The sequence below is a fragment of the Ascaphus truei genome, chromosome 3 (genome assembly GCF_040206685.1).
Source record: "Ascaphus truei isolate aAscTru1 chromosome 3, aAscTru1.hap1, whole genome shotgun sequence".
Classification (NCBI taxonomy): Eukaryota; Metazoa; Chordata; class Amphibia; order Anura; family Ascaphidae; genus Ascaphus; species Ascaphus truei.
In genome coordinates, this window is record NC_134485.1 from 420,341,553 (window position 1) to 420,368,788 (window position 27,236).

General features: G+C 47.2%; 1 protein-coding gene and 1 pseudogene across 1 annotated transcript; both read right to left on the reverse strand.

Moving 5' to 3' along the window:
• Positions 1-3,459: 3,459 nt before the first annotated feature.
• LOC142490815 (odorant receptor 131-2-like) lies at positions 3,460-4,270 on the reverse strand (annotated as a pseudogene).
• Positions 4,271-19,541: 15,271 nt separating this feature from the next.
• Positions 19,542-20,595, reverse strand: LOC142491197 (odorant receptor 131-2-like). Its single transcript, XM_075593470.1, has one exon. It carries the CDS (start codon positions 20,573-20,575, stop codon positions 19,646-19,648), a length of 930 nt encoding a protein of 309 aa, XP_075449585.1. The 5' UTR covers positions 20,576-20,595; the 3' UTR covers positions 19,542-19,645.
• Between the last annotated feature and the right edge of the window lie 6,641 nt (positions 20,596-27,236).

Here is a 27,236-nt window from a genome sequence, read left to right on the forward strand (position 1 = left end):
TGCTTTTAAGTAGATATGTTTGAAGTAGTTATGAAGTTTAAAAAGGAAGTTCAAAAAGAAGTGGAAAAGTGGACAACACCTACTGCTTTTGATTCCTGCATTTGATCTACGCTGGAAAGGAGGATATCACCCATCCCAGAATGCACATCTCAACACTTAACTATTGCTGTGATGCCACCTTTATTTTTTATATTTGCTGTAACCTCACTTATTTTCAAATTATGCACTTCCTTCCACCAGTCTCCTTATGTCGCTAACTATCCATATATCTCCATCTCTACTTTATTCCCCACTTTTCAGTTCACATGAACTCCTTTCTTACCTGCGTCCTCCGTCATCACACAGCTATACCCCCTGCACTAAAACACACCCCTACAAATCATCCTCACACATTCTCATTCTTTCCATGCTTCTCCTCCTTGCTTCTGGGGATATCTCTCCCAATCCTGGTCCCTGCCTAATTTCTACTTGCCCCACATTAAAGTCAGAATTATAGCACTTACAGACCACTCAAGTCCTGCGTTTCTGCGCCCTATTGTATACAATCAGAGTGGTGAAGCCTTTGATCAGGGGGTCTGTTGTAGACAACGGGTCACCCCCCTGAGCATTAACATAAAGCAGAACCAGTAACGTTCGCGGGCTTTTATCCCAGCCTTGAAATACAATATATTTCTTAATATCTACATATATTAAAATAATCCGTTCGGCTGGGCTGAAACTTGCCAGACCCTCATCCCGGAGGGGACTCACCATGGTGGCCAAGTCTCAGTTCGCTGCGACCCTACGGACCGGAGTTACACAATTACAGTTTTTAAAGCATTTTTGAACACAAGGCTTTTTTCTGGCATGCAAGTCAATGGCAGAAACCCAAACTTTACAATTACCCTGACTCCGTTCTGTTGCCCCGAGAGGATCGCTATTTGCCATGCAATCCAGCCGGAACTAGGACTACATGGTGATCGAATCTCAGCCCTCTAGGTTGAACAGAACCGGAGTTATGGGTTCCAGGTTTCTGCTCAATCTGATTTAGCCGTTTTTACTCACGGCTTTTACCTCCGCCATTGGAGTCAATGGCGCGACCCTTGTAGCGAGCGCGACCCTTTACTGGGGTCATTGATTACCAGACCCGGTTGGGGTTGAGTGAGGGGGTTCCTAGGGTCTAGGGGAAAAAAAAACTTTATTTCGGGGTACCCTAGAACCTAAGTTTCCCACGCCAATCGAACCTGAACTTGACCGGGAAGCTCTCTTCAATGATAATGTTTCCGCTTTTGCGGTCTGCGGTTTGGATGGCTGCCAACCCGTTCCTGGAGGTCTGAGTCGAGGAATCCCAATTGAAATGAATGGCTCCATTGACTTTCAATGGGGAACTGCCGCTCCTCCTCTCGGGCGCCACCTGCAGAACTTCTACGAGAACGGGCCTAAATCGCCGGAATCCCAATAGGAGCTGCAATGGCGACCTATGGAGAACTGCAAAATGGAGCCTGCTTTGGCGGGAAAATGGAACAAAGGGCTATGATCACTACATTAACATTAACCCTTTTCCTCCCGACCGGATCCCAGTGTAAGTGTTGGTGCCGACACTGGAATGGAGAAAATACATTCTTACAGGGGAATACACATTTGGGTGCTGAAGCAGGGCAAAAACACAGTACTGGACCGCAGTCTAGTTAACTCATCACCTCCCAGGTGAGGGCAGGGGGTGGCCATATGGGGTGTAACCACTTTAATACCGGGCCAATCCCCCTCTCCCTCTACATAGGCGCTGCATGATTATTACTGCCTTCCATCATTATGTCCATACACTAGAGGGTATTTAGACTTGCACACTCTTCAGTATTTCACAAGTGCAGCATAGCACATAACTGTTTACAGTGAGTCCTTATCACTGAGGAAGTTCCTGTCTTTTTTAACCTTTTTTGTATTGTCCTTTTAAAGAAGTGAAATACATTTGTTATACAGTATTTAGGTACAACATGTTGTTATATTTTGGTATACCCGAGTGCTTATATGGGATACTTTTCAGTTTTTCTGTTTATATATATACCTATTTTGAATCTTTGTTGAAAGAACAAAATACATGCGCAAAATTACAGTATAAGACACAAAAAACAAATGACCAAAAAGTGCTGCCACAGTGTCTTAGTTCTCACAAAAAGACCAAACTAAATATAAAACAAACAATTAGACAAGGACGCAACAAAATGTAAAAAAGTCAATACTGTGGATATAAACGGTCATGAGTGTTCTAACGGCCATGAATGTTCTGACTGTGTGTGATAGTGAAGTCCCAACTGTGACTGGTTCTGGGAACAATAGATAAAAGCCAATAACTGTGAGGTACTGTTGAGATATGGTTTATATGTAAAAGATAAGGGCTACTTTACAATGTAACAGGTAAAATATGCATTGTGGGTGTGTGCCACCACACTTGCAATTAGGATGGAAATACCGGCGTCTCCCTCTCCTCTCCAGTGTAGCTCTGTGATCCGCTCAACTCCCGTTGTCAGATCACCCGATATTCGCTGAATCCCGTGTCATGCACCACACGACCAATAATGGCCAAATCTCCCACCGGGTGGGGGAAACACTGTTACATTAAAAAAGCTTCATTACTTAGTGGCTAGCTGTGAAGGCAATGAAGGGGTTAAACCTCAGAAGCCTGTTTCTTGGGGCAGAGGGGGTGGATGAAGGGGGTAGTAGTCCCAGGGTGGGTGATTAGGCCTACTTGGAAGGTTGCGGGAGGAGTTAACCCCTTCACTACCCCTTCACCACCCGTCTGACTCGCTGGCCACCGCAACGGAGGCAAGGGTAGGAAGGGGACCATGGGGTAACCTAGCTACATGTGGAAAGGGTTGTAGTGTGTGTGTGTTGCTGGGGTTGTAGTGTGTGTGTGTGGAGGGGGTTGTTGTGTGTGTGTGTTTGTGTTATGTGTTATATTTTAGCAGAGTAGCCAGTGCAGAGAAATGAGATCAAAAGTTAATTAGGAGATCTACTTTTGTTGATTGTTTTGGTATCTTTTAATGGATCAGTGTCATAATATCATGAAATATTATGTATTTTTAATAATCTGGTGCTTCAGGGGTTAATGTAACTACAGTTTGATTTACAAAATATAATAGATTGGGTTTATGATAGGTTAAGACTCTTCCTGGGTCTGTGCAGACCTACAAAGAGGACTTAATTGGGGATGCTACCACTAAAAGTGACATATACTGCTTGTTTAGAAGGCAATAAACGATTGCCAGACACCTGGGCTGTCAGCCCCAAAAGAAACTATCATTTCTAAGACATCCCTTGTGCATCACAGAAAGGGGGTTAGACACAGGTCACCGCTTATTCTATGCAGGGCTTTCGAAATCTCACAGGTCGTTTCCTCATGTGTATTGAAGTAAGTCTACTAACAGGCAAAGGTGTCACATTCTCTTGACATCATTGTACATTGTAAGGTTGCTGGTGGGTCTATTCTAAAGTGTTTGCATAAATGAGAGGACTGAGAAACCGAGGCAGACACGTGAATAGGAGAAAGTTGGTGAAAGCGGTCATGAATAGCAGGAGCTGGAAAGTGCGGAGTAAGACTGTTTTCCCAGCCGTGAAGGCAGATTTTCTGAGCCAAGCTTCCGTGCAATCAGCATAATCCTGATGTACGTGTACACGATTATCAGTCCCACCAGGGCAAAGCTGATTATGATGGATTTTATGGTGTTTTACACTGGAGCCTTCGATAATCTTGCCTGGCTACAGAGCACTTTAAGAGAGAAATACTTTGTCGCAACTGAGGAGCTCAGGGCAATGAAATCAGCAACATTAGGGATGAGTCCCACTGTCCATATGACTGCAATGGCAGCATGAGATTTCTGTGGGGTGCAAAGCTCTGCATGTCTTAGCGGGTAGCAAATGGCTACATAGCGTTCAAGGGCCATGACTGCCAGGTTATATGGGGTGACAATAAATGAATTAGAGCAAATAGTCACTAAGACATAGCATAGTGACACAGGGAGGTATACCTTGTATAAGGCAGCCACCAACAGAGTGAACCCCAGGACGAGATACAGTGTGTCATTAATGAGCATATGGACAAAAAGGATATAGCGAGTGTTCTCTCGAATATGAGCTGTGGTAAAGTAGACACAGAGTATAATTGTAAGGAAGTACAAGAAGATGCAGAAGCAGAGGACCACCAAGATTAGTGGAGCCAAATTCACAGTCTCAGTGTTCTTGTTGCTACAGATACTTGGATGATATTGCTGTGCAGAGCTGTAGAGTTCGCCATTTGCTGAATGACCGCGGCTCGGTTTTCTTGAAGTTTTCAAATTTGTAACAACAACAACAAAAAGATTATGATCAGCGCAGAACAAGAAAACTATTCCAAGGCATGAACGTGTTGAAACATCTTAATTTTTTATTGCTTGGTCTGTTGTTTAAAAAACAAAACAACATCCATACTTGCAGTAAATAATTCAAAAACAAAGACAGCAGAAAACAAGAAAACAAGTCCGCAATGTAAAAAGCACAAATCTGATTTGTACAGATAATCACATTAAAACAATGGTGGGGACTGTACTGTGCATATGTGTGTGCGCATGTGTGTAAATGGGGGCTGCAGTCTGAGTGTGAAGGGGGCTGCAGTCTGAGTGTGGAGGGGGTTGTAGTGTGTGATGTGTGTGTGTGTGTGTGTGTGTGTGTGTGTGTGTGTGTGTGTGTGTGTGTGTGTGTGTGTGTGTGTGTGTGTGTGTGTGTGTGCGTGCGTGCGTATGTGTGTGTGTGTGTGTGTGTGTGTGTGTGTGTGTGTGTGTGTGTGTATGTGCGTGCGTGCGTATGTGTGTGTGTGTGTGTGTTTGGAGGTGGAGAAAATATATTGTTGATTGTTGTGGTATCATTTAATGGATCAGTGTCATGATAATATCATGAAATATATTGTATTTTAATCAATCTGGTGTTTATGGGGTTAATGTAGCTACAGTTTGATTCACTATCTGATCCTCTTTGCTAAAACTGAAACTTGGCTCACTCAATCTGGCTCCGCTCAGGAAGCTGCCCTCTCTTATGGTGGCTTTCCTTCTCCCACACTCCGTGCCCTGATGCAGGGATGGAGGCATGGGGCTCCTGCTCTCATCTCACTGCCATTACGTACCCTTCCTATTCCTAGCTCTCTTGCTTTTCCCACCTTTGAGGCTCACACTGTCCAGATCTTCTCTCCTCTCCATGTCCATGTGACGGTCATCTATTGCCCACCTACCTCTACACATCCCCCTTCTGCATTTCACACTCACTTTGAATCCTGGTTCTCTTTCTTTCTCTGCTCAGACTCCCCTGTTCTTCTCCTTGTGTGACTTCAACTGCCATTTTGATGACCCCTCTCTCCCTTGGGCTTTCCGCTTTCTCTCTCTAACCTCTTCTTTTGGCCTTCAACAGTGCAGCCAGCACCCAAAAAGATGACCACTACCTAGACCTGGTTTTTACTAAAAACTTCCCTCTCTCCAATGTCTCTATTTCCCCCTTTCCTCTCTCTGACCATCACCTCATCTCATTCTCTCTCTCTCTCTCTCTCTCTCTCTCTTTTCCCCTTCTCCACCTCCATCTACACCTCACTTCTGCGGAGACTTGCCTTCTATTAACCTACCAGCTTTTGATTCCACTATACACTCCTCCCTCTCCTGTCTCAGCTCTGCTCCAGACCCTCACAACCTGGCCAGGAACCACAACGCTGCCCTATCCTCCTCTCTTGATCTACATGCCCTGCTTTCTCTCTACCGTTCTCGCCCTTTGAACCCCAGACCCTGGCTAAATTCCCACACGCGCATGCTGCATTCCTGGTTTCGTTCATCTGAATGCCTCTGGAGGAAATCTCACACTCTCGCAGACTTCCCTCACTCCAAATTTATGCTATCCTGTTTCAACTATGCCCTCTCTCAGGCTAAACAAACCTACTTTTCTTCACTAATCAACATGCACAAGTCTAACCCACGCCGACTATTCTCTGTCTTTGACTCTCTAGTCAGACCACCCTCTGATGCCTTTTCTTCCTCCATCTCACATCAGGACTTTGCCAACTTTTTAAGGAAAAGGTGGAATCCATACGTCAGCCCATACCCTCTGTATCCTCCTCCCATCCTACACCTCTTCCTAACTCTCCTCCTCCTGCATTCCTTGACTCTTTATCTGCTGTCACGGAGGAGGATGTGTCTTGCTGATCTCCTCTTCTCCCTCAAACACATGCCCTCTTGACCACATTCCCTCCCATCTCCTAAAACCTCTTGCTCCTACTATAATCGCTACGCTCCCACACATTTTTAACTCCTCCCTCTACTCTGATACCTTTCCCTCCTCCTTCAAACATGCAATAGTCATACCATTACTCAAAAACAGCAAGCTTGACCCTACCTGTCTTTCTAACAATTGACCTGTCTCCCCCCTGCCTTTTGCCTCTAAACTCCTTGAATGTCTTGTATTCTCTTGCTTGCTCCATTTTCTCAACATCTACTGTATTCTCTCCTAGACACTCTACAAGTTGGCTTCCTCACTGCTCACTCCACTGAAACAGCCCTCAGTAAAATAACTAATGACCTCCATGCTGCCAAAGACAGAGGTCATTACACTCTTCTCATATTACTCGATCTCTCTGCAGCATTTGATATTGTGTACCACCCTCTTCTCCTTCACATTCTCCATACTCTTGGCATTCGTAACAAAGCTCTTTCCTGGATCTCCTCTTACCTCTCCCATCATACTTTCAGTGTCTCTTTTGCAAACACCTTCTCTATCGATCTCCCTGTGGGGGTACCCCAGGGTTCTGTCCTGGGACCTCTTCTCTTTTCTCTTTACACACTCTCTCTAGGTGATCTAATCACATCTCTTGGGTTCAAATATCACCACAATGCTGACAACACACAAATTTACTTTTCTACCCTTGACCTTACACCTGCGGTACAGACTAAAGTTTCTGAATGTCTGTCAGCTATATTATCCTGGATGGCCCTCCGTCGACTTAGACTAAACATGGCAAAAACAGAGCTCCTCATACTTCCTCCCAAACCTGGCCCTATTTTCTCCTTCTACATTGCTGCTGGAAGTACCATCATTCACCCAGTTGCCCAAGCACGCTGCCTAGGGGTCACACTCAACTCCTTTCTCACATTCTTTTCTCACATTCAAAACGTTTCTAAAACCTGTCAATTTTTCCTCCGCAATATTACAAAGATACGCCCTTCCGTCTGTTGCTCGACTGCTAAAACTTTGACTCAGGCCCTCATTTTCTCCTGTCTTGATTATAGTAACCTCCTGCTGTCCGGCCTTCCTGCCTCTCATCTATCTTACCTGCAATCTATCCTAAACGCTGCTGCCAGAATCACTCTACTCTTTCCTAAATCTGTCCCAGCAACTGCTGAAATCCCTCTCTTGGCTTCCTACCAAATCCCGCATCTCACACACAAATCTCCTAACTTTTAAAGCTTTACACTCTCTGCTCCTCCTTACATCTCAGCCCTAATTTCTCGCTATACACCATCCCGGCTCTTGCGTTCTGCTCAAGGATGTCTTCTCTCTACTCCTTTTGTATCTAAAGCCCTCTCCCGCCTTAAACCCTTCTCACTGATTGCCCCACACCTGTGGAATGCCCTTCCCCTCAATAAACAACTAGCACCCTCTCTATCCACCTATAAGACCCACCTTAAAACACAACTGCCTTAGAAAGCATATTATTTATTTATAAAATATTTTACCAGGAAGTAATACATTGAGAGTTACCTCTCGTTTTCAAGTATGTCCTGGACATAGTTAATATGACAAATAATACATGGTTACAAATACAGTTACATAAATGAACAGGGTATACATTATATACAATACATTGCATGCACAGTTAGAGAAGATGTATATTATAGGCTTACTGTATGTAACAGTTACAGACCAGATTAAAATGTGAGACAGCCTTAGTTTTGAAAGAACTTAAACTGGTGGTGGATGTGAGAGTCTCCGGTAGGTTGTTCCAGTTTGGGGGTGCACGGTAAGAGAAGGAGAAGCGGCCGGATACTTTGTTGAGCCTTGGGACCACAAACCGTCTTTTGGAGTCAGATCTCAGACCATAAGTGCTGCATGTGGGAGGGGTGAGGAGCTTGATTAGATAGATGGGTAACTTGCCCAGAAAGTATTTGAAGGCAAGACAGGAAAGGTGAACTTTGCGCCTAAACTCGAAAGATGACCAATCTAGTTCTTTGAGCATTTTGCAGTGCTGTGTGTTGTAGTTGCATTGGAGAACGAAATGACAAATTGAATTGTAGAGGGTGTCAAGTTTCCGAAGGTGGGTTTGGGGTGCCGAGCCATATACTATGTCTCCATGGTCGATAATTTGCATTAGCATCTGCTGTGCTATACGCTTTCTGACCAGCAGGCTTAGGGAGGATTTGTTCCAGTAAAGTACACCTAGTTTGGCATAGGTTTTGGATGTCAGGGCATCAATATGCATTCCGAATGTTAAGTGGGAGTTAAACCATATGCCCAGGTATTTAAAACTAGTAACAGGAGTTAGGGTGGTGTTAGCGTTGGTTCTGATCTGGAGATCAGTCACTGGAAACTTTAAAAATTTAGTCTTGGTCCCAAATACCATTGTTAAAGTCTTGTCAGTGTTTAAAAACAGTTTGTTTTGTGAAATCCAGTTGTCGAGTGTTCAAGGTCGGAGAGGCTATGACTGTGTGCATATAGGATTGTGCCATCTGCATACATGTGTATTGAATCTTCGTTACAAGCTGTGGGAAGATAATTGATGAACACTGAGAAGAGTAGGGGCCCCAGAACAGAGCCTTGCGGGACGCCACAGGTGATATCCAGGGGTTTGGAGTTGGAGCCTGAGAAGGACACATGATGGGATCTACCTGATAGGTAGGACTGAAACCAGTTTAAAGCATGCTTCCCTGTTCCAGAGCTCTGGAGTTTGTTAAGCAGTATAGCTGTATCAAAAGACTTTGCAAAATCTAGGAATATTACACCAGTGAGTTGACCTTGTTCCATTCCACACTGGATTTCATTGCAAACTTTTAGCAGGGTAGTTACGGTAGAGTGTTTGGGTCGAAAGCCAGATTGGAAAGGCTATGGAAATTTGTCTTGGTATAGTAATCGCTTAATTGGGAGTGGACACATTTTTCCATGACTTTGGATAGGATTGAGAGAAGGGAGATTGGCCTGAAGTTTGAGACAATATTTGTGTCCCCACTTTTGAAGATTGGGACAACTCTAGCAGTTTTCCAGGTGTAACGGGTTTTCCCCCACCCACTCGCAGATAATACTGTGGAGGTGTAGGAACATACAAGGTTACTCAGGTGTGGTGCATTACCTGTTGGCTCACAGGAGGGCTGAGCTTCCGCCACGGGGAACCTGGGGTAATGATACTAGGGGTGATCACTTACAACATCTTCTCAGTACATGCATGTTATACATCTCTGGGTGCAACGCCTCCACCTGGGAGGGATCCCAACGGAGTGGGAGGAGACCCTCACAGGAAACAACCACACAAAGCGAGCAAACATAAAACAGGACTGCCTTTACTGCATAGCATAACACATCAACATAACCATGACTCCTCTCTAGAGGAGCCACACATGGTGTCTCACCGGACGCTAACCACTATGCACCACGGCGGACGCTAACCACTCTGCGCCACGGCGGGCGCTAACCACTCTGCGCCACGGCGGACGCTACCACCTCTAGGCGTCTCGGCGGACGCTACCATCTCTAGGCGTCACGGCGGACGCTAACCTCCCACAGAGTGATCCCACCCCGTGTCCAGTAACCCCACCCAAATGTCTCGCACACCCAAAGTCAAATACCACTGTGCATGTGTATGTGTGACTGCGCAGCCACTATGTCTGGTGATAGGCCTGGTTGGTGCACGTGAGTTGCAGGTTACCTGCCCGGGCTCCAGCCACGGGTACAGCGATATCACTGGAGATCCGCCCGATCCGACGTTGTCCTCCACACCGTATTGGGTGAATTCCAGCGCAGATAATATCACCTTAGTCCCAGGGTCGTTGGTGGGGTTCTGAGCCCAGAACCCACCTCGCAGGGCCGCACGGATTCAGCACTGTGTCCCTGGCTAAGCAACCATTTAATGGGGTAGTGTCCCTATCTAGGGCCTGTCCCTAAGCTCCACAAGCTACCAGGTGGCTCAGGACCTAACTGGGACCTTGGGGGCTGCTGGCCTAATGCAGAGGGTCACTGACCCCTGCATCCACCTCTTACCCCTAGCTGGTCCGAATCCTGACTGCGTGCGTGGCTGCAAAACCCCGCGAAATGTATCTATCTCTTCCCAGGCAAATCCTTCAGCCCTATTGGCTCCCTGGAGTCAGGTGTCTCTGCCCCTATGCACCCTGGGGGCTGGTAGACTCATCTCGCGCATGCGCGAGCTATCTGGGGCCTCCCGCGCTGTTCTCTGCCACTGCGCATGCGCAACAGCCCTAACATGGCGGCGCCCTGCTCACCGGCTGCCGGGGACCCCAGCAACGCGATCGCGGCCTCGGCAACCGGCCCGATTGCGTCCCCGGCAACCGCCCGACCGCACCATAGCAACCGGCCGCACACCCACACCGCGTGCTCGCAACGGGGAAGGAGGGGGTGAGTGCACGAGGGGGGACTTGGCTACATCCTCCCCCTGGTGAAAACTCCAACGTCCTCGCTTGGACCACATAACTTCCCACCAATGTCCAAAAATTATATAATAAAAATGCAGTAAAATATATAACTTAGCACAGGTATAACTCTAAACGAGGTTGCATAACTCGGTGAGCATCACAATCACAAACTGTATCTTACTCCGAGAACACTGCTGAGCCTCATAATGGGGTGCCCCCATTTGATCGTAGGTGACCCGAGTTGGAGGGTACCGGATTCGTTGGCTCCGACGGAGTTGCTCTTCTGCGACTGCCTCAGGGGAGTAGTACACATAGTCCTGAGGCTCGGCCTCTTCCCTTGAGGGGAGAATTGTCTCTGTACAGTCTCTGTTAGGCACAAAGCTTGGGCTCTGTGGATCCAAAGGCTGGCCTGTTGGTGCCACCTTAGTATGCGTTGGCCTACGAGGCCCTTTACCCGTAGCTCCTTCGGGAGATGCCCCTTCTGGGGAATGGTCCCTTTGAGAGGGTCCCTCCATAGGGTCTTCATAAGCTTCAGAGTGGGTCTCGTTAGTTACAGTCTCTTGACCCACCTCTGATAGATCGAACTCACCGTTGAGCGGTGTGGCCTGTAGTTCCTCTTCTTCGGCTCCCACTTGGGGGATGGGAAGAAGGTGGTTACGATGCCAAACCTTTACCCTGCCATCGGTGTCTCTGATGCGATAAACCGGGAGGCCGGGCATCTGTGACTCCACCTCATATACACCGTGTCTCCACCGGTTTGCCAGTTTATGTTTTCCGGGTATTCCCAAATTACGAAGTAACACAGCATCCCCAGGACGTAAATCTCGATACTTGACTTTATTGTCATATCGTCTCTTGTTACCAGCATTCAGTTTGGCTGTAGACTTCTCAGCCTGTTGGTAAGCTTGTTGCAGACTGTCCTTTAGCCTTTGCACGTACTTGAAATGAGTGGTATTGGGTATCCCATCCGTTGATACTCGAAGACGCACATCTACTGGGAGTCTTGCCTCCCGTCCAAACATGAGGAAGTACGGGGAGAACCCAGTGGACTCATGGCGAGTACAGTTGTACGCGTGTACCAACGTTTCTACGTGACGACTCCATTCTGCTTTCTGCGTTCCCTTCAGAGTTCCAAGCATGTCCAACAGGGTCCTGTTGAATCGTTCAGGCAAAGCATCTCCTTCGGGGTGGTACGGAGTCGTCCGGGATTTGGCGATGTTCAGCATTTTAAGTAATTCTCGGATCAGAGTACTCTCAAAATCTCGCCCTTGGTCGGAGTGAAGTCGGTTTGGAAGACCATAATGAACGAAGAACTTTTCCCATAGAACTTTCGCGACCGTGATAGCCTTCTGGTCTTTTGTGGGGAAGGCCTGTGCATAGCGGGTGTAATGGTCCGTGATGACCAGCACATTACCGATTCCTCGACTATCAGGTTCGATACACAGGAAGTCCATACACACCAGGTCCATTGGACCAGAACTCTTAAGGTGGGCCATGGGAGCTACTCAGGTAGGCAACGTCTTGCGTTGAACGCACCGGGAACAACGGCGGCAGTGTTGTTCCACCGCTTCCCGCATCTTGGGCCAGAAAAAACGGTCTCGGACTAGTCCAAAAGTCTTCTCTACACCGAGATGCCCGTGTTCGTCGTGTAGAGACTTCAACACCATATATCTCAAGTTTTGGGGTAGAACTAGTTGTCGCCTATCAGGGTGGTTATGATATTGGACTACCCTATAGAGCAAACAATTATCTATCTCGAACTTGTCCACATCACGCATGAGTAACGCGACCAGATCTCGGGGAGCACTCTTAAAAAGAGCGGGGTTCTTTCGCTGAACGGATTGTCGGATGATGCTGATTACTGGATCTCTTAATTGATAGTCCACTAAGTCTTTCCATCTTATGACTTTGTCCTGGGTTATGTTCATCCCTGCGGGGTCGCAGTAGGCAGCAGGGATCGCCTGCGACTGGCACCCTAACGAATCGGCAACTCTTAGTTCAGAGAATGCGACCTGATCATTGATGAAGGCCGCTATACTACACATTGCTCGCATCTCAGGTCCAGGGATCTCTTCCCATTCATCATCATCAGGGGTAGCACTCAATCCTGGTCGTCGTGATAGTGCATCGGCCCCAATGTTCAGAGGCCCTGGCTTGTACTTCAGGGAGAATCGGTAGTTACATAGTGTCGCCAGCCATCGATGTCCGGCTGCATCCAATTTGGCGGAAGTATTGATGTACGTGAGGGGATTGTTATCGGTCCTTACCTCAAATGTAACACCATAGAGGTAATCATGAAGTTTCTCCGTGATCGCCCATTTAAGAGCCAGGAACTCTAACTTGTGTACTGGATATTTCTGCTCACTGGGTGTCAGACTGCGGCTGATGTAGGCTACAGGCCGAAGACCCTCAGGGTGCTTCTGATGAAGGACAGTGCCCAGTCCATTGAGACTGGCATCCACATGCAGGACATATGGTTGTTCTGGGTCAGCATATGCAAGCACTGGTGCTTCAGTCAGACTTTTCTTCAAGTTCAGGAAGGCCCGTTCACACTCAGGCGTCCACTTATCGCCAAACGGTTGACGGGCCGACGTGGCCTTTCTCCCAGTATCTTCAGGGTATATCTTCAGCAAATTGTTCAGGGGTTTCGCTCGACTAGAGTACCCTTCCACGAACCGACGGTAATACCCACAGAAACCAAGGAAGGACCGCAGTTCCGTGACATTATCGGGACGCGGCCAGTTCACCACAGCTTCTACCTTGGCTGGATCAGTAGCAATCCCCTGGGCAGACACGATGTGTCCCACGTAGGTCACCGAGGTGTGACAAAACCTACACTTGTCGAGTGATAGCTTCAATCCTTCTTGGCCAAGGCAATCTATCACCTTCAGCAGCCTCTCCTCGTGTTCTTCTAAGGTCTTCCCGAAGACAATGATGTCGTCCAGGTAAACCAGACACTCCCGAGGGTTCATGTCCCCTATTGTCTTTTCCATCAGCCGCTGGAAGGTAGCAGGGGCTCCACATATACCTTGGGGCATACGCGTAAACTGGTAGAAGCCCAGGGGACAGACGAAGGCAGTCTTTTCCTGATCCTCTTCACTCATGGGTACCTGGTAGTACCCAGATCGCAAATCGAGCACACTAAACCATTGGCTCCCGTTCAGAGCATTCAGGATCTCTTCAATACGAGGGAGATTGTATTGGTCAGGTACCGTACGATTATTCAGCGTTCGATAATCGACGCACAATCTTACAGATCCATTCTTCTTCCTTACTACCACTATGGGTGATGCATAAGGACTCCGCGACTCCGTCAGTATTCCAGCGGTCTTCATCTCCTCCAGGACATCCCTTACATCGTCCACATCCCTGGGGGCGATACGACGAGAACGTTCACGGAACGGAGTGGCGTCACTCAGCCTAATAGTGTGTTGGGCGCTGCGGCTGCGGCCCACATCCATCTCACTGGTAGAAAATACTGTTCTTCTTTCCCTCAGCTTGGCCGTCAGTCGACCCTTCCACTCAGTTGGCAGAGTCGAGTCTCCGAAGTTGAAGTCCAGGTCGACTAACTGCTCACCTACTGCAGCGGCGTTCACCTGGGGCGCTGTTTCTACCGGGCTGACGGGATATATACTGCCCAGACTTTGTCCTACATCGATGTCCATTGGAAATGGAGAGATGTTTTGAATATACACATGTGTTCGGAGAGGAATTCAGGTCGTCCACTCTCTTACTTCAGGTATTACCCTATATCCTCTCTGGATCTCTTCCTCAGGGTCACTTTCCAGAGAGAACAGATGATCGGTCTCCTCCCGATCCGGATAACAGCACCAGACGGCCAGGCGTTTCACTCCCCCTGGTGAAATGGTCGTCAGTCCGCGTTGACGATTGTAGAGGTCCCCATGACGCTCCAAGGCATATACCCGGTGGCACTCCTCTCATAAGATGGGGTCTAGGAGCGAATCGGCCAGCGGCAGCTCGTTGGTCTCTTTCAAGTAAACTCGGATTATAGCTTGCACTATGTCCGCGTTGGTTCCCAAGATGATGGGGTACTTGCAATGGTCGTGAGGCTCCGGGCATACCATGGCCGCTACCTGCATAGGGTGCTTCTTGCCGGTGTTCAGTTGAAGTATGTCCAGCTGGACCCTTGCAATCCCATCGATGGGGTAGTCTTCATTACTCAATCCCCTAACCTTCATATGTTCGGCCGGCCTCACAGGGCAGTGTTGAAGGTGCTGGTCATAGAACTTGCGATATATTATGGTTACTTGTGACCCGGTGTCCAATAGAGCCGAGGCGTATATCCCTTCTATTACCACGGGCACGATGGCCGCTGGGCCCACTTGACTGCAAGCTTCACCGGGTGAGGCGTCATCACTGGGGCCAGCGTCAACAGGGGAATCCGTGGTTCCCTGAGGGGTGTTCACGTCAGGCTCGACGGTCTGTGCTCGGCATACCATCGATCGGGCTGTGCTTCTTCTGTCGGGAGGTTTTTCTTCCGGTTGGTCCTCCTTCTCCGGACAATAGTACGAGATGTAGCCCTTCTTCCCGCAGTTGTAGCAAGATACCTCACGGCGGTCCGGACGACCCTTATACGTGGATGAGGACCGCTCATAACTACGACTTTCCTGAACAGACGACTTGGGGGTCGCTTCCTCCTCTGGTGTGGAAGGTTTCTTACTCTTTGGAGCCGAGGGGACCACAGGGTCATTCTTGGGGGTAGTTTGGGTGTTCTTTGATTCATGGAAATGGCGCTGCACTTCATGGTCTCTTATGTAATCCATTAGTTCCCCGTATTTAGGGGATACTGCCGCGACCGGGGCGGCCCGCATCATTATAGCTATGTTGTGGTCAGGCAACGACCCCTTGAGTAGCTGTTTGAACCGGTAGCGGTCCGCTTCGGCCGCGGAAATGATATGCTTGTCCAGGAGGGTGCCCAGGGACAGCTGTAGGTCACAAACGAAGGCAGATAAATCTTGTCCTTCACGTTGGCGGAGGGCTTTGAATTGAGCCAGTAGCTCATCTTCGTCGTCTTTTCTGGCAAATGATTTAATTAGCATTTCCACTAGCTCCTGGGCAGTGACTTCTCCTTCCACGCTCCGGTGCGCCCGCACTAACCGAGCGGCGGGGCCTCGGAGGCACTCGACCAGTCTTTGTCTCTTGCTGGCTTCAGAACACGACCACTCCTCTATGATTTGAAGCGTATGGTCCCTCCATGCCTCGATCCCCTCTTCTCCCGTGGGCGTCGGCAGAATCCCAGAGAAGGCCTTGAGTTTCCGGTAGTTCTGTGCTTGGGTCGAAATGGTTACAGCTTCTACTAGTTGGGAGGCTATCGTGTTCACGGAAAGATTCCCACTAAGGGCCTGACTACTGCTCCCAGTTCCTACGCTAGGCATGGTTGGGGTCCCGCCAGGCCTTTGATCAGGGTTGGGGGGAATGAGCGGGCTCCTTGCCCAGCTGGCGGTACCTCCTAATCCGCTTGGGGTGAAAGAGACCCTAGGGGGGTCCACCCGGTGAGGCGTACTGGTCACTCGTTGGCTCGTGTGTAATCCAGTACTAGTGGATGCTTCTTCAGGAGAAGAGAGTCAGAGTAGATCATGCGGCAGTCCTCTGCGGAGGGCTCGGGTAGGTTTAATACATGGGGGGCCGTTTCTAAGCATATGTCACTCATGGTGACCAGGAGACAGGTGATCCCCCGGCCGGCAACATCCAGTTTATAGTCTATCACCCGGGCGGTGGCCAACCCCGGGCAACTTCTTACTTGCGTGCGCACTGCAGATAAGTCTGTATCATTTGCTACCCCTGTCACTGCAATCACGCGTCTTGGGGATACTTGGTGCGCTAAGGCCCAGGCATGGACATCCTGCGGTGACGGCACGCACATGATGAAAATATGAATCGGACAATTTAGAAAAAATTGGAACAGGGCACCCCAGGTCTACCTCTCAGCAGCGCCTCCAAATGTAAAGGGTTTTCCCCCACCCACTCGCAGATAATACTGTGGAGGTGTAGGAACATACAAGGTTACTCAGGTGTGGTGCATTACCTGTTGGCTCACAGGAGGGCTGAGCTTCCGCCACGGGGAACCTGGGGTAATGATACTAGGGGTGATCACTTACAACATCTTCTCGGTACATGCATGTTATACATCTCTGGGTTCAATGCCTCCACCTGGGAGGGATCCCAACGGAGTGGGAGGAGACCCTCACAGGAAACAACCACACAAAGCGAGCAAATATTAAACAGGACTGCCTTTACTGCATAGCATAACACATCAACATAACCATGACTCCTCTCTAGAGGAGCCACACATGGTGTCTCACCGGACGCTAACCACTATGCACCACGGCGGACGCTAACCACTCTGCGCCACGGCGGGCGCTAACCACTCTGCGCCACGGCGGACGCTACCACCTCTAGGCGTCTCGGCGGACGCTACCACCTCTAGGCGTCACGGCGGACGCTAACCTCCCACAGAGTGATCCCACCCCGTGTCCAGTAACCCCACCCAAATGTCTCGCACACCCAAAGTCAAATACCACTGTGCATGTGTATGTGTGACTGCGCAGCCACTATGTCTGGTGATAGGCCTGGTTGGTGCACGTGAGTTGCAGGTTACCTGCCCGGGCTCCAGCCACGGGTACAGCGATATCACTGGAGATCCGCCCGATCCGACGTTGTCCTCCACACCGCGTTGGGTGAATTCCAGCGCGGATAATATCACCTTAGTCCCAGGGTCATTGGTGGGGTTCTGAGCCAAGAACCCACCTCGCAGGGCCGCACGGATTCAGCACTGTGTCCCTGGCTAAGCAACCAATTAATGGGGCAGTATCCCTATCTAGGGCCTGTCCCTAAGCTCCACAAGCTACTAGGTGGCTCAGGACCTAACTGGGACCTTGGGGGCTGCTGGCCTAATGCAGAGGGTCACTGACCCCTGCATCCACCTCTTACCCCTAGGTGGTCCGGATCCTGACTGCGTGCGTGGCTGCAAAACCCCGCGAAATGTATCTATCTCTTCCCAGGCAAATCCTTCAGCCCTATTGGCTCCCTGGAGTCAGGTGTCTCTGCCCCTATGTACCCTAGGGGCTGGCAGACTCATCTCGCGCATGCGCGAGCTATCTGGGGCCTCCCGCGCTGTTCTCTGCCACTGTGCATGCGCAACAGCCCTAACATGGCGGCGCCCTGCTCACCGGCCACCGGGGACCCCAGCAACGCGATCGCGGCCTCGGCAACCGGCCCGATCGCGTCCCCGGCAACCGCCCGACCGCACCATAGCAACCGGCCGCACACCCACACCGCGCGCTCGCAACGGGGAAGGAGGGGGTGAGTGCGCGAGGGGGGACCTGGCTACACAGGTCTTAGGGATATCGCCTGCAGACAGGATACACGATAATGAACATAGTGATAATAGCGATAATGAACATAGCCCTTTGCTAAAATCATTCTTTGCCCAAATTCAATGCCAAATGCTTAGGGGGTATACATGACATTAATGCAAGCTGGTAACCTAATAGGACCATTAATTAATGATGAAAGAGTTAATGGAGAATTTTGTGACAATGGCTATTTAATGATTTTACAGATATTTGTATAAAGATTGTATTGTATTATATATTTATATACTTAAGACATTATAAGTAAACACTGTCCTATATCCTTACCCCTAACGGGTGATAGTTTATTCCATTGATCCCTACCTTAATGGAGGCTTGATTAATGATTTTAACATGGTTAATGAAACCAATATAGATTTTTAGACTCATATTAGTATGAAAGTGAGCAAGAGGCACATATGTGTGTTAGAATATGTACAGAAAGGATTTTCCATATATATGCAATGCCATGTCATTGAAAACAACACAATAAAGCTGAATTCAATTTGAAACAACAAATCAGCTTTAATCAATCCTTTAATCATCCAGAGGGTCTATAAAAAGCCACCAGACCCCTGCAACGTCATTATTTGAGCCTGAGGAAGTCGATGTGTCGACGAAACGCGTTGCTCTAAACCACCAGAAGATTTTGACCTAAGGAGGCTTCCGCAGTCAGACCGTGGAGCAGTGTTTGCAGCCCAGCAGGACAGTTTTTCTTCGTGCATCCCGGACGCGGGAAGGGCGCACAAAGCTGCTCAAACTCGATCCTGGACTGCGTGAGGAGGCCAGGGGTCCATTCTATATGTATGTGAGTCCCTTTGCTGTTTTAATTAATAAATGCGATTTCTTGTGAATATTTAACTGGAACCGTGCCTCACTCGTTTTTCTCATCACCCAACCCCTCCCCCCCCCCCCCCACGCATCATAACACCTGGGGGGAGAGCCTGGATGACGCCTGGGAGTTAGCACTGATTTTCGTGCTGCCCTGGATACTGGAGAAAACCCCCATTACGTGACAAATAGATGTGGATGGGTTAAATTTAACCCCAAAGTAACCAATTTCTACACGAGCTCACACAGGGCCGTGTGAGTATAGCCTTATAGATTATATATCATTTCCCCTAACCCTATCAACATACAGCTATATCTAGCTGGGAGAGGCACAGCTCGCCCTCAAGGAGGTGATCACTAATTGTGGTTGCTTACACATGGCCGTGTAAGTATTATTATATTTACAACCTGCCCCCCACCTTTGGAACTACTGTCAATATTCATCACCATTATTATTGTATATGTCTTTCTAATCCCATGCTCCCCCATTGTTTGTTTGTTCCCATGTTTCTATAAGGGCTCTGGATTAACCCTTTTCTGGGGTTGAAGCTGAAGGGATCCTACTGTTTGCTCCAAGTATTTGTAAGAGAGCTATTGTCGAATTGACCGCTTTACTGTAAGCACACTTTTGTTTCTAATCTGAGGTAAGCGCCTGTTTTTTTGCACACGAACGTGACAATCAGTTAGAGATTTTTGTTATAGATGTATTATATTCAGGGCTTTTGAAATCTCACGGGTCATTTCTGCATGTGCAAGTCTACTAACAGGCAAAGGTGTCACATTCTCTTTACATCATTGTACATTGTAAGGTCGCTGGTGCGTCTATCCTGAAGTGATTGCAGAAGAGTGCAACTTTTTAATATATTTGCGAAACACTTTGTCCCTAATCCCATAAATTAAAGGACTGAGAAACCGAGGCAGACACGTGAATAGGAGGAAGTTGGTTACGGACAAAAAAGCAAAATAATCTTTGAGGTATGGCTCCGTAAAATGAGAGGTGAAAGCGGTCATGCATAACAGCAGCTGGAAAGCGTGGAGCATGACTGTTTTCCCAGCCGTGAAGGCAGAAGATTTGCCTGAGCCAAGCTTCTGTACAACCAGCATAATCCTGATGTAGGTGTACACGATTATCAGCCCAACCAGGGTAAAGCTGAGGATGAGGGTGATTGATCTCATGGTGTTTTGCACTGGGGCTTTCAATAAACTTGCCCAGCTACAAATCACATTAAGAGAGAAAAACGTTGTCTCAACTGAGGAGCTCAGGGCAATTAAATCAGCAACATTAGGGATGAGTCCCACTGTCCATATGACTGCAATGGCAGCATGAGATCTCTGTGTGGTGCAAAGCTCTGTATGTCTTAGTGGGTAGCAAATGGCTACATAGCGTTCAAGGGCCATGACGGCCAGATTATATGGGGTGACCCTAAATGAAATAGAGACAATAGTCACTAAGACATAGCATAATGACACAGGGAGGTATACCTTGTATAAGGCAGCCACCAACAAAGTGAGCCCCAGGACGAGATACAGTGTGTCATTAATGAGCATATGGACAAAAAGGACATAACGAGTGTTCTCTCGAATATGAGCTGTGGTAAAGTAGACACATAGTATAATTGTAAGGAAATACAAGAAGATGCAGAAGCAGAGGACCAATAAGATTATAAGCGCCGTCTTCACAGTCTCAGCGTTCTTGCTGCTATCGACGGACACTCGGGTGATATTGCTGTACAGAGCCGTAGAGTTCGCCATTTGCTGAATGACTGCGGCTGAGTTTTCTTGAGGTTTTCAAACTTGTAACAATAAAAAAAGAAACGGTATGATTAGCGCAGAACAAGAAAACTATTCCGAAGGCATGAACATGTTAAAACATCTTAATTTTTTTATTGCATGGTCTTACGTTTAAAAAAACAAAACAAAATCCATACTTGCAGTAAATAATTAAAAAGCAAAGACAGCTGAAAATAGTCCTCAATGTAAAAAGGACTAATCTGATTTGTACAGACAGCCACAATATAAAGGGCAATAAAATGTCCTTTTCTTGTTATTTTACGCTTTTTGGATGACGAGTAGAGCTGGACAGTGGCTAATAGTGCACTTTGCCATTAAAAATTCCCAATAAAACACATGTATAAAAAAAAAAAGTCCTGTTCATAACAATTAATAAAAAAAGAACTGTAACCATTAAATCATTAATTACCACGGTAGCTACCTATGCGATCTGAATGGGGATCTAGATAGAATTGGTAACCAGTAATAAAAATAGGATACATAATCAATATTAAAATACACTACCTAACCCCCTTCCAACCATTCTTACAATCACTGAAACCTGGTTAAATTACTTTATCACCGCCCTGCACGAAATTGAAGCTGCCCTCTCTTATGGTGGCCTTTCTTTCTCCCACACTCCGCGTCCTGCTGGCAGGGGTAGAGACGTAGGGTTCCTGCTCTCCTCTCTCTGCCGCTACTGAAACCTTCCCATTCCTACTGTACCTCTCTTGCTTTTCCCTCCTTTGAGGCTCACACTGTCCAGATTTATGGAGTGCTTGCTATTTAACCCTTTCATTACATTAGTGGTTAGCGCTAAGGTAATGAAACTGGCTGCAATTTTATTTTTACGGCACAGGACTGATACCGTATCTCCAGGGGACCCTGCGGGCCTCCGGTATCAATCCTGTGCAGTTAAAATAAAAGAAAATGTTTTTATGCATCTTGCAATATCTTTAGCACCAGCCTTTAGCTGGCGCCAAAATATTGCAAGATTTTAAAGCTCGATATGCTTATCACTGCTTAGCGAATAGCAGTTTTTTCCAAAAAAAAGTGGTTTTGGCCTTTTTTTTGGCTTCTCGTACTACTTTTTTTTGGTCAGAGTGTTAAAGCTCGTTATAAAGCCGTTAGTGCGCGATAGTGGCCTCTTATCTCTGTTACTGAATAGTAAAACAGGCAATATCACGCTATAAGAGCATTTATAGTACTACTGTATAAGCCACTTATCACTATTTAGTGAATAGGCCTCTAAGTGTACAGTAATATAAGAGTTAGGCACGAGTGTTGCAGGATATCAGAAAGTTGCCCCAGGGTGGGTGGTGGTATAATGAAGAAGAGCAGTTCTAGGTGAGGGCAGTGCATCAATAATGTGTATTTCTAATGTTCATATTATAAGTGCATATTAGTTTAAGTGTAATATGAGAGTTAGGCAAGAGATTGGGAATGGATTGATCCTTGTATTCTTGATCAAATAATTTGACTTCAACTAGGCCCATCTACTGGCAGCTTTTGAAATCCTGTATTTCAACTCTATTAAAGTAAGGTGCACAGCCTTATACTTTGTATCTACCTTTCTGATAATGAACCTGCAACTGTAGGTTCAATTACTCACATTTCTAATTAAATTATACTGTAACTCTCTTTAGCAGGGGATATTGAACTCAATCCAGGCCCTCCATTTTCAACCCTGTCTCATACGTAGTGTGACCACATTTAAAAAAAGTTAAAACTGGGAAACCTTAAAAAATTATTTCTAAAACAAATGACAACACTTAAAAATATTTTTAATATTTAAATGGTATATGGTATTTGTCTAATAGCGTCCCCAATTATGCTGTATTGTTGTTTATTTCTCTTTTCCAACCTCCCACTCCACCCTCTCTCTCTCATCTTCTCCTCCATCCATTCTCTTTCACTTTCTCTCACCCTCCCCATTCTCTCCCTCCCCCCCCCATTCTCTCTCTCCCTCCCTACCCATTCTCTCTCCCTCTCCCCCCATTCTCTCTCCCTCCCCCCCATTCTCTCTCTCCCTCCCTACCCATTCTCTCTCCCTCTCCCCCCATTCTCTCTCCCTCTCCCCCTTTTATCTCTTTCCATCCATTCTTTCTTCCCACAGCTCCCTCCATTCTCTTTCTCTATCCATTCTCTCTCCCTACCCATTCTCTCCCCCCCTCCCCATTCTCTTTCCCTCTTCCCCTTTTTTCTCTTTCCATCCATTCTCTCTTCCCCTCCTTCCTCCATTCTTTCTCCCCACTCCTCTCTCCATTCTCTCTTCCCACTCTCACCCCATCCATTCTTTTCCCCCCCTCCTCCCTCCACCCTCCTACTCCTCTATTTTCTTTCTCCCATTCTCTATTCTCCCTCCCCTTCCTCACTCAAGTATCCCTCCCCCCCTCCAATCTCCCTCCCCTTCCAACTTCCATTCTCTCTCCCCATTCTCTCTCCTTTCCTCTTCCCTCCATTCTTTCTCCCGCCTCCTCCATCCATTCTCTCTCCCCCCTCCTCCATCCATTCCCTATCCCCCTCCTCCCTCCATACCCCCTCAGTATAAATAAGACCATATGGACCACAAGAGTGATTCTCACCAACTCGTACACTGATATTCACTTATAACCAAATATCTCAGAATCTCTGCCTTTCCCCTGCCTGTGTGTCTCATTTCCTTTGCTACAGCTAGTGACAGTAACACTGAAAGGGACACACACTGATAGTCACACAAACACACTCACTGACAGCGACAGACATTCACTCACATCGTTAGACATACTCACTCACACAATGACACACACACTGACTGACACAGTGACACACACTCACACACACAGTGACACATACTCACAATCAGTGACACACACACACACACACTGGAACTCCCCTAACCATAACAACTTACTGCATTGCAGCTAGGGAGAAGAGCTGTGTGATATGTGCAGCGCCACCTGTGGGCCAGAGGAGTCAGTGACCTGCACATAATCTGCTCCTCTCTCTGCTCCACAGAACCGGGACATTTAAAAGTTTGCCGGGACATTTCCTTAAAAACTCGGACGTCTGGTCACCCTACCGATACCGCTAATAATGCCACCTTGAAATTCCAAAAAGGGCTCTCTGTGGCCCATATCAGTATTTGAAACCTGCTGCCCAAACTGGATGAACCAAGCGCATGGTGCCTTTTGCATAAGCCTAAAGCCATAATTCTCCCCAAACATGGCTAACTTATAAAACTCCCAATGCAGCTACAGTATGTCTGTTCAGGGATACTCAATTTTTAGGAAAAATAGGTCAAAGACCGGTGGAGGGATGTTATTTTATGTTGAAGACTCCTTACAATTTACGCTGCTAAATTGTCCCCTAAGCCCATTCTCTTCTGAAATCCTAGTTGGTAAAATGTGCCTTCCCTTGTCTAAACCTGGTCTTATTGCTGGCAACTACCGCACCCTTGTGTAAGGTTGTGCACTTCTGCAGGTTTACAATCCGAAGTTTCAAGACCATTCAGAAGTTTCAGTTGAACTTTAACTGAATGTTCGAATTTGGGTGAAAACACCCCACAAGGTATTGTACGTGTGTGGGTTTTCTTCTTTATAAACTGGTCCAACTTTGAAAAAAATAACACATATCTGTATTAAAGGCTGTAAAACTGGGGGGGCGGGGGGGAAAGCAAACCAGATTTAGCCAAGAAGAAAATACCATTGATTTCAATGATTTTCCTTGAAGAATTTCTGCTAGTTTTGCAGACAGGAGATTGCGTCTTGTGCAAAATCTGTCTCAAAATATTTTAAGGGGAATTACTTTTAAATAAACTGGAATTTTGTTTAGTAGGGTGTTGCTTTATAAAAATGCTACTTATTTAAACATTGTGAAAGGTGTACATACAGTACACAAATTTAAGCACAAAGAGAAAATAGGAAGGGGGTATGAATCGGGTGTTGCTTCTTGTTTTATTTGGCCACCAGTCTTGCCCAGCTATTGGGTACAAAGAAAGAGAATCCTATATTTTATCAAACACACATAATTGGCTTATTTAACTTCTATGAATTACAAATTGGCAACAGATCAATTTTGTATTAAAATAAAATTACATTGGGATTTGATTTTTCTCAGACTAAAAGCACCAAACGTGAATTTAGTTATGATATTTAATTTAAAAGCCTCTGACTCCTATTTTTGGTGAAATAAAAGTTATACTCACAGTGCACCTGTTCCGTTAGCATTGCAGCCCCAGCATACTGTACAGGTAGATATTAGCAGTGCACCTGTTCTGTTAGCATTGCAGTCCCAGCATACTGTACAGGTAGATATTAGCAGTGCACCTGTTCCGTTAGCATTGCAGTCCCAGCATAATGTACAGGTAGATATTAGCAGTGCACCTGTTCTGTTAGCATTGCAGCCCCAGCATACTGTACAGGTAGATATTAGCAGTGCTCCTATTCCCTTAGCATTGCAGTCCCAGCATACTGTACAGGTAGATATTAGCAGTGCACCTGTTCCGTTAGCATTGCAGCCCCAGCATACTGTACATGTAGATATTAGCAGTTCTGCGGCTGTAGGGGAGATTCTTATAGAAACGCTGCAGTTGTGTAATTTCCAGGTCATCCTAAGGTATTTATCTCCTCCTAACTCCCTATTGTATTCAGCATCATTTACCCTTTGGCTGCCAGACAGGCTGGCTTCACCCTGTTCTGCAATACGTTGCCCACCCCTCCAGCAGGCGAAGGGTTACACATGAGTTTTCTCCAGTCACAGCATTGCCAGATCTCCCAGATGGCACACCTTTACCAGCAGGTATTTCCTTACGGAGTATACGCAGCGTTTCACAATGTGTTATACATGACTGCGCTGATATAATACACTTGACTATGTCGCTTTCTCGGGGCTTTATACAGGCTCAGCGGGTTTTTCCAACTTCAATCCGTGTGGATTATTTAAAGTTCCCCCATGTTGCCCGGATGTCCGGTTTTAAATATAACCCCTCCCCCGCGGGATTAACGTAAATCTATCCCGCTGATTGTGTATATTTCTAATCCGTCGTAAATTAAGGAAAAGTACGAAGGTGGAGTAATTCATCGTTAAAATCCCACCTGGCTGGAAGTACAGCATGCCACGTGACGCTGCCACGCCTACGTATCTGTGATTTGAGAGAGAGAGAGATGGTGAAACAGGTTTCTGGCTGCACAGGGTGAGAGAGACAGAGAAACACACACAGAGTCACAGAGACACAAGCACAATATGGAGACACACACAAAAACTATATTTTATGTATATAATGAGCGGTGGCTGTAGCAGCCTGAGTAGGAGGGTCTCTGCCCGTGCTGTGAGACTAGTGAGGTAATGGAGAACTGTTTCAGGCTCAGTTGGCAGTGCGCACAGAAGAGCCTTGATGTACCAGCGACTGTTCCTGCTGGTACCAAGCGCCGGAGTATGCGAAGTACTGGGCCTGCTTTAACCCTGGTTGAATGTGGGCCTGCAGAACTGTCTGCTCTGTTATGGGCTTCCGTATCTCCTATTCGTTTAAATGTCCCGCGTCACGTGACCGTGGGAATAAAATGCATAAGAGATACCGGCACCCCATCACAGTGCCTGTATCTCAGAAAGCATGGGGTCTCCAGACCTGAAATCAACGCGGTTCTACTCCGGAGACCCCCTGCTCATCTAAACTAGTATTAAAATGTATATTAATGTAGCCAGGTTACCTGATGGCTACTCTTCTGCCCTTGGGCTGGCAGTAAACCTTGGTACAATCAGGTTGCCAGTAGTTGATATGGGGTTTTCACCCTCCTTGGTACTGCACTTGAGTGACAGCGGGAGGAGGTGACCTCAGACCTGGGCATGACCAATCATGAGTCAGACCTGGTGTCCTCCTCCTGGTTGTACTTAAAGGCACATACCGCCCAAATTCGGGAGTGCCTTTACCCACTTCAGGAAAGCAGGTCACACATTAGAGAGGCTGATTATTGGGCCTTCTCCAGTTCTCTTCCCTTTGGGGAGAGTGAGAATGAACCATACCTCTGTCTCTGCTAGGGAGGCAGGGAAGAGCTAGGACAGCTGTGGAGGTGCTCTTGAAGTGCAGAAAAGTGGTGTAGCGCACCGCGATTCAAAGAGAGAACAGGTCTGGCCAAAAAATGAAGAATCTTTATTGAAGTTTCATAAAATCAAGGGATGCAGCCCTTCTACGCGTTTCGTGCATAGCACTTTATGCACGAAACGCGTAGAAGGGCTGCATCCCTTGATTTTATGAAACTTCAATAAAGATTCTTCATTTTTTGGCCAGACCTGTTCTCTCTTTGAATCGCGGTGCGCTACACCACTTTTCTGCACTTCTGGACATCACTCTACAGCAGCACGCGATGGAGGGGAAACTCTGGTGAAAGCAGTGGTACAGTGAGTACATAGGGCCAGCCCAATGAGGCAGAGGAGGCTGTCCTAGGACTACCTACCCCTACCTTCAGGGTATCTGGTGCCCGAATTTATTGAGACTCTAATGAATGTATCTTAAAATTGTCAAATCCAGATTGCATTCCCCTCCTACCTGTGTATAAGGACACTTCAGAGCACCTTACTCTATCCTAACCTCGTGGAGGTGCTCTTGGCCTGTAGGGACGGTCAAGGGACCATCCTTCAGTGGTAGCTGTGAGACTGTATCAGGCAG

Excerpts from the sequence above, each read along its gene's own strand:
- LOC142491197 (XM_075593470.1), bottom strand. The coding sequence starts at position 20,575 with ATGGCGAACTCTACGGCTCTGTACAGCAATATCACCCGAGTGTCCGTC.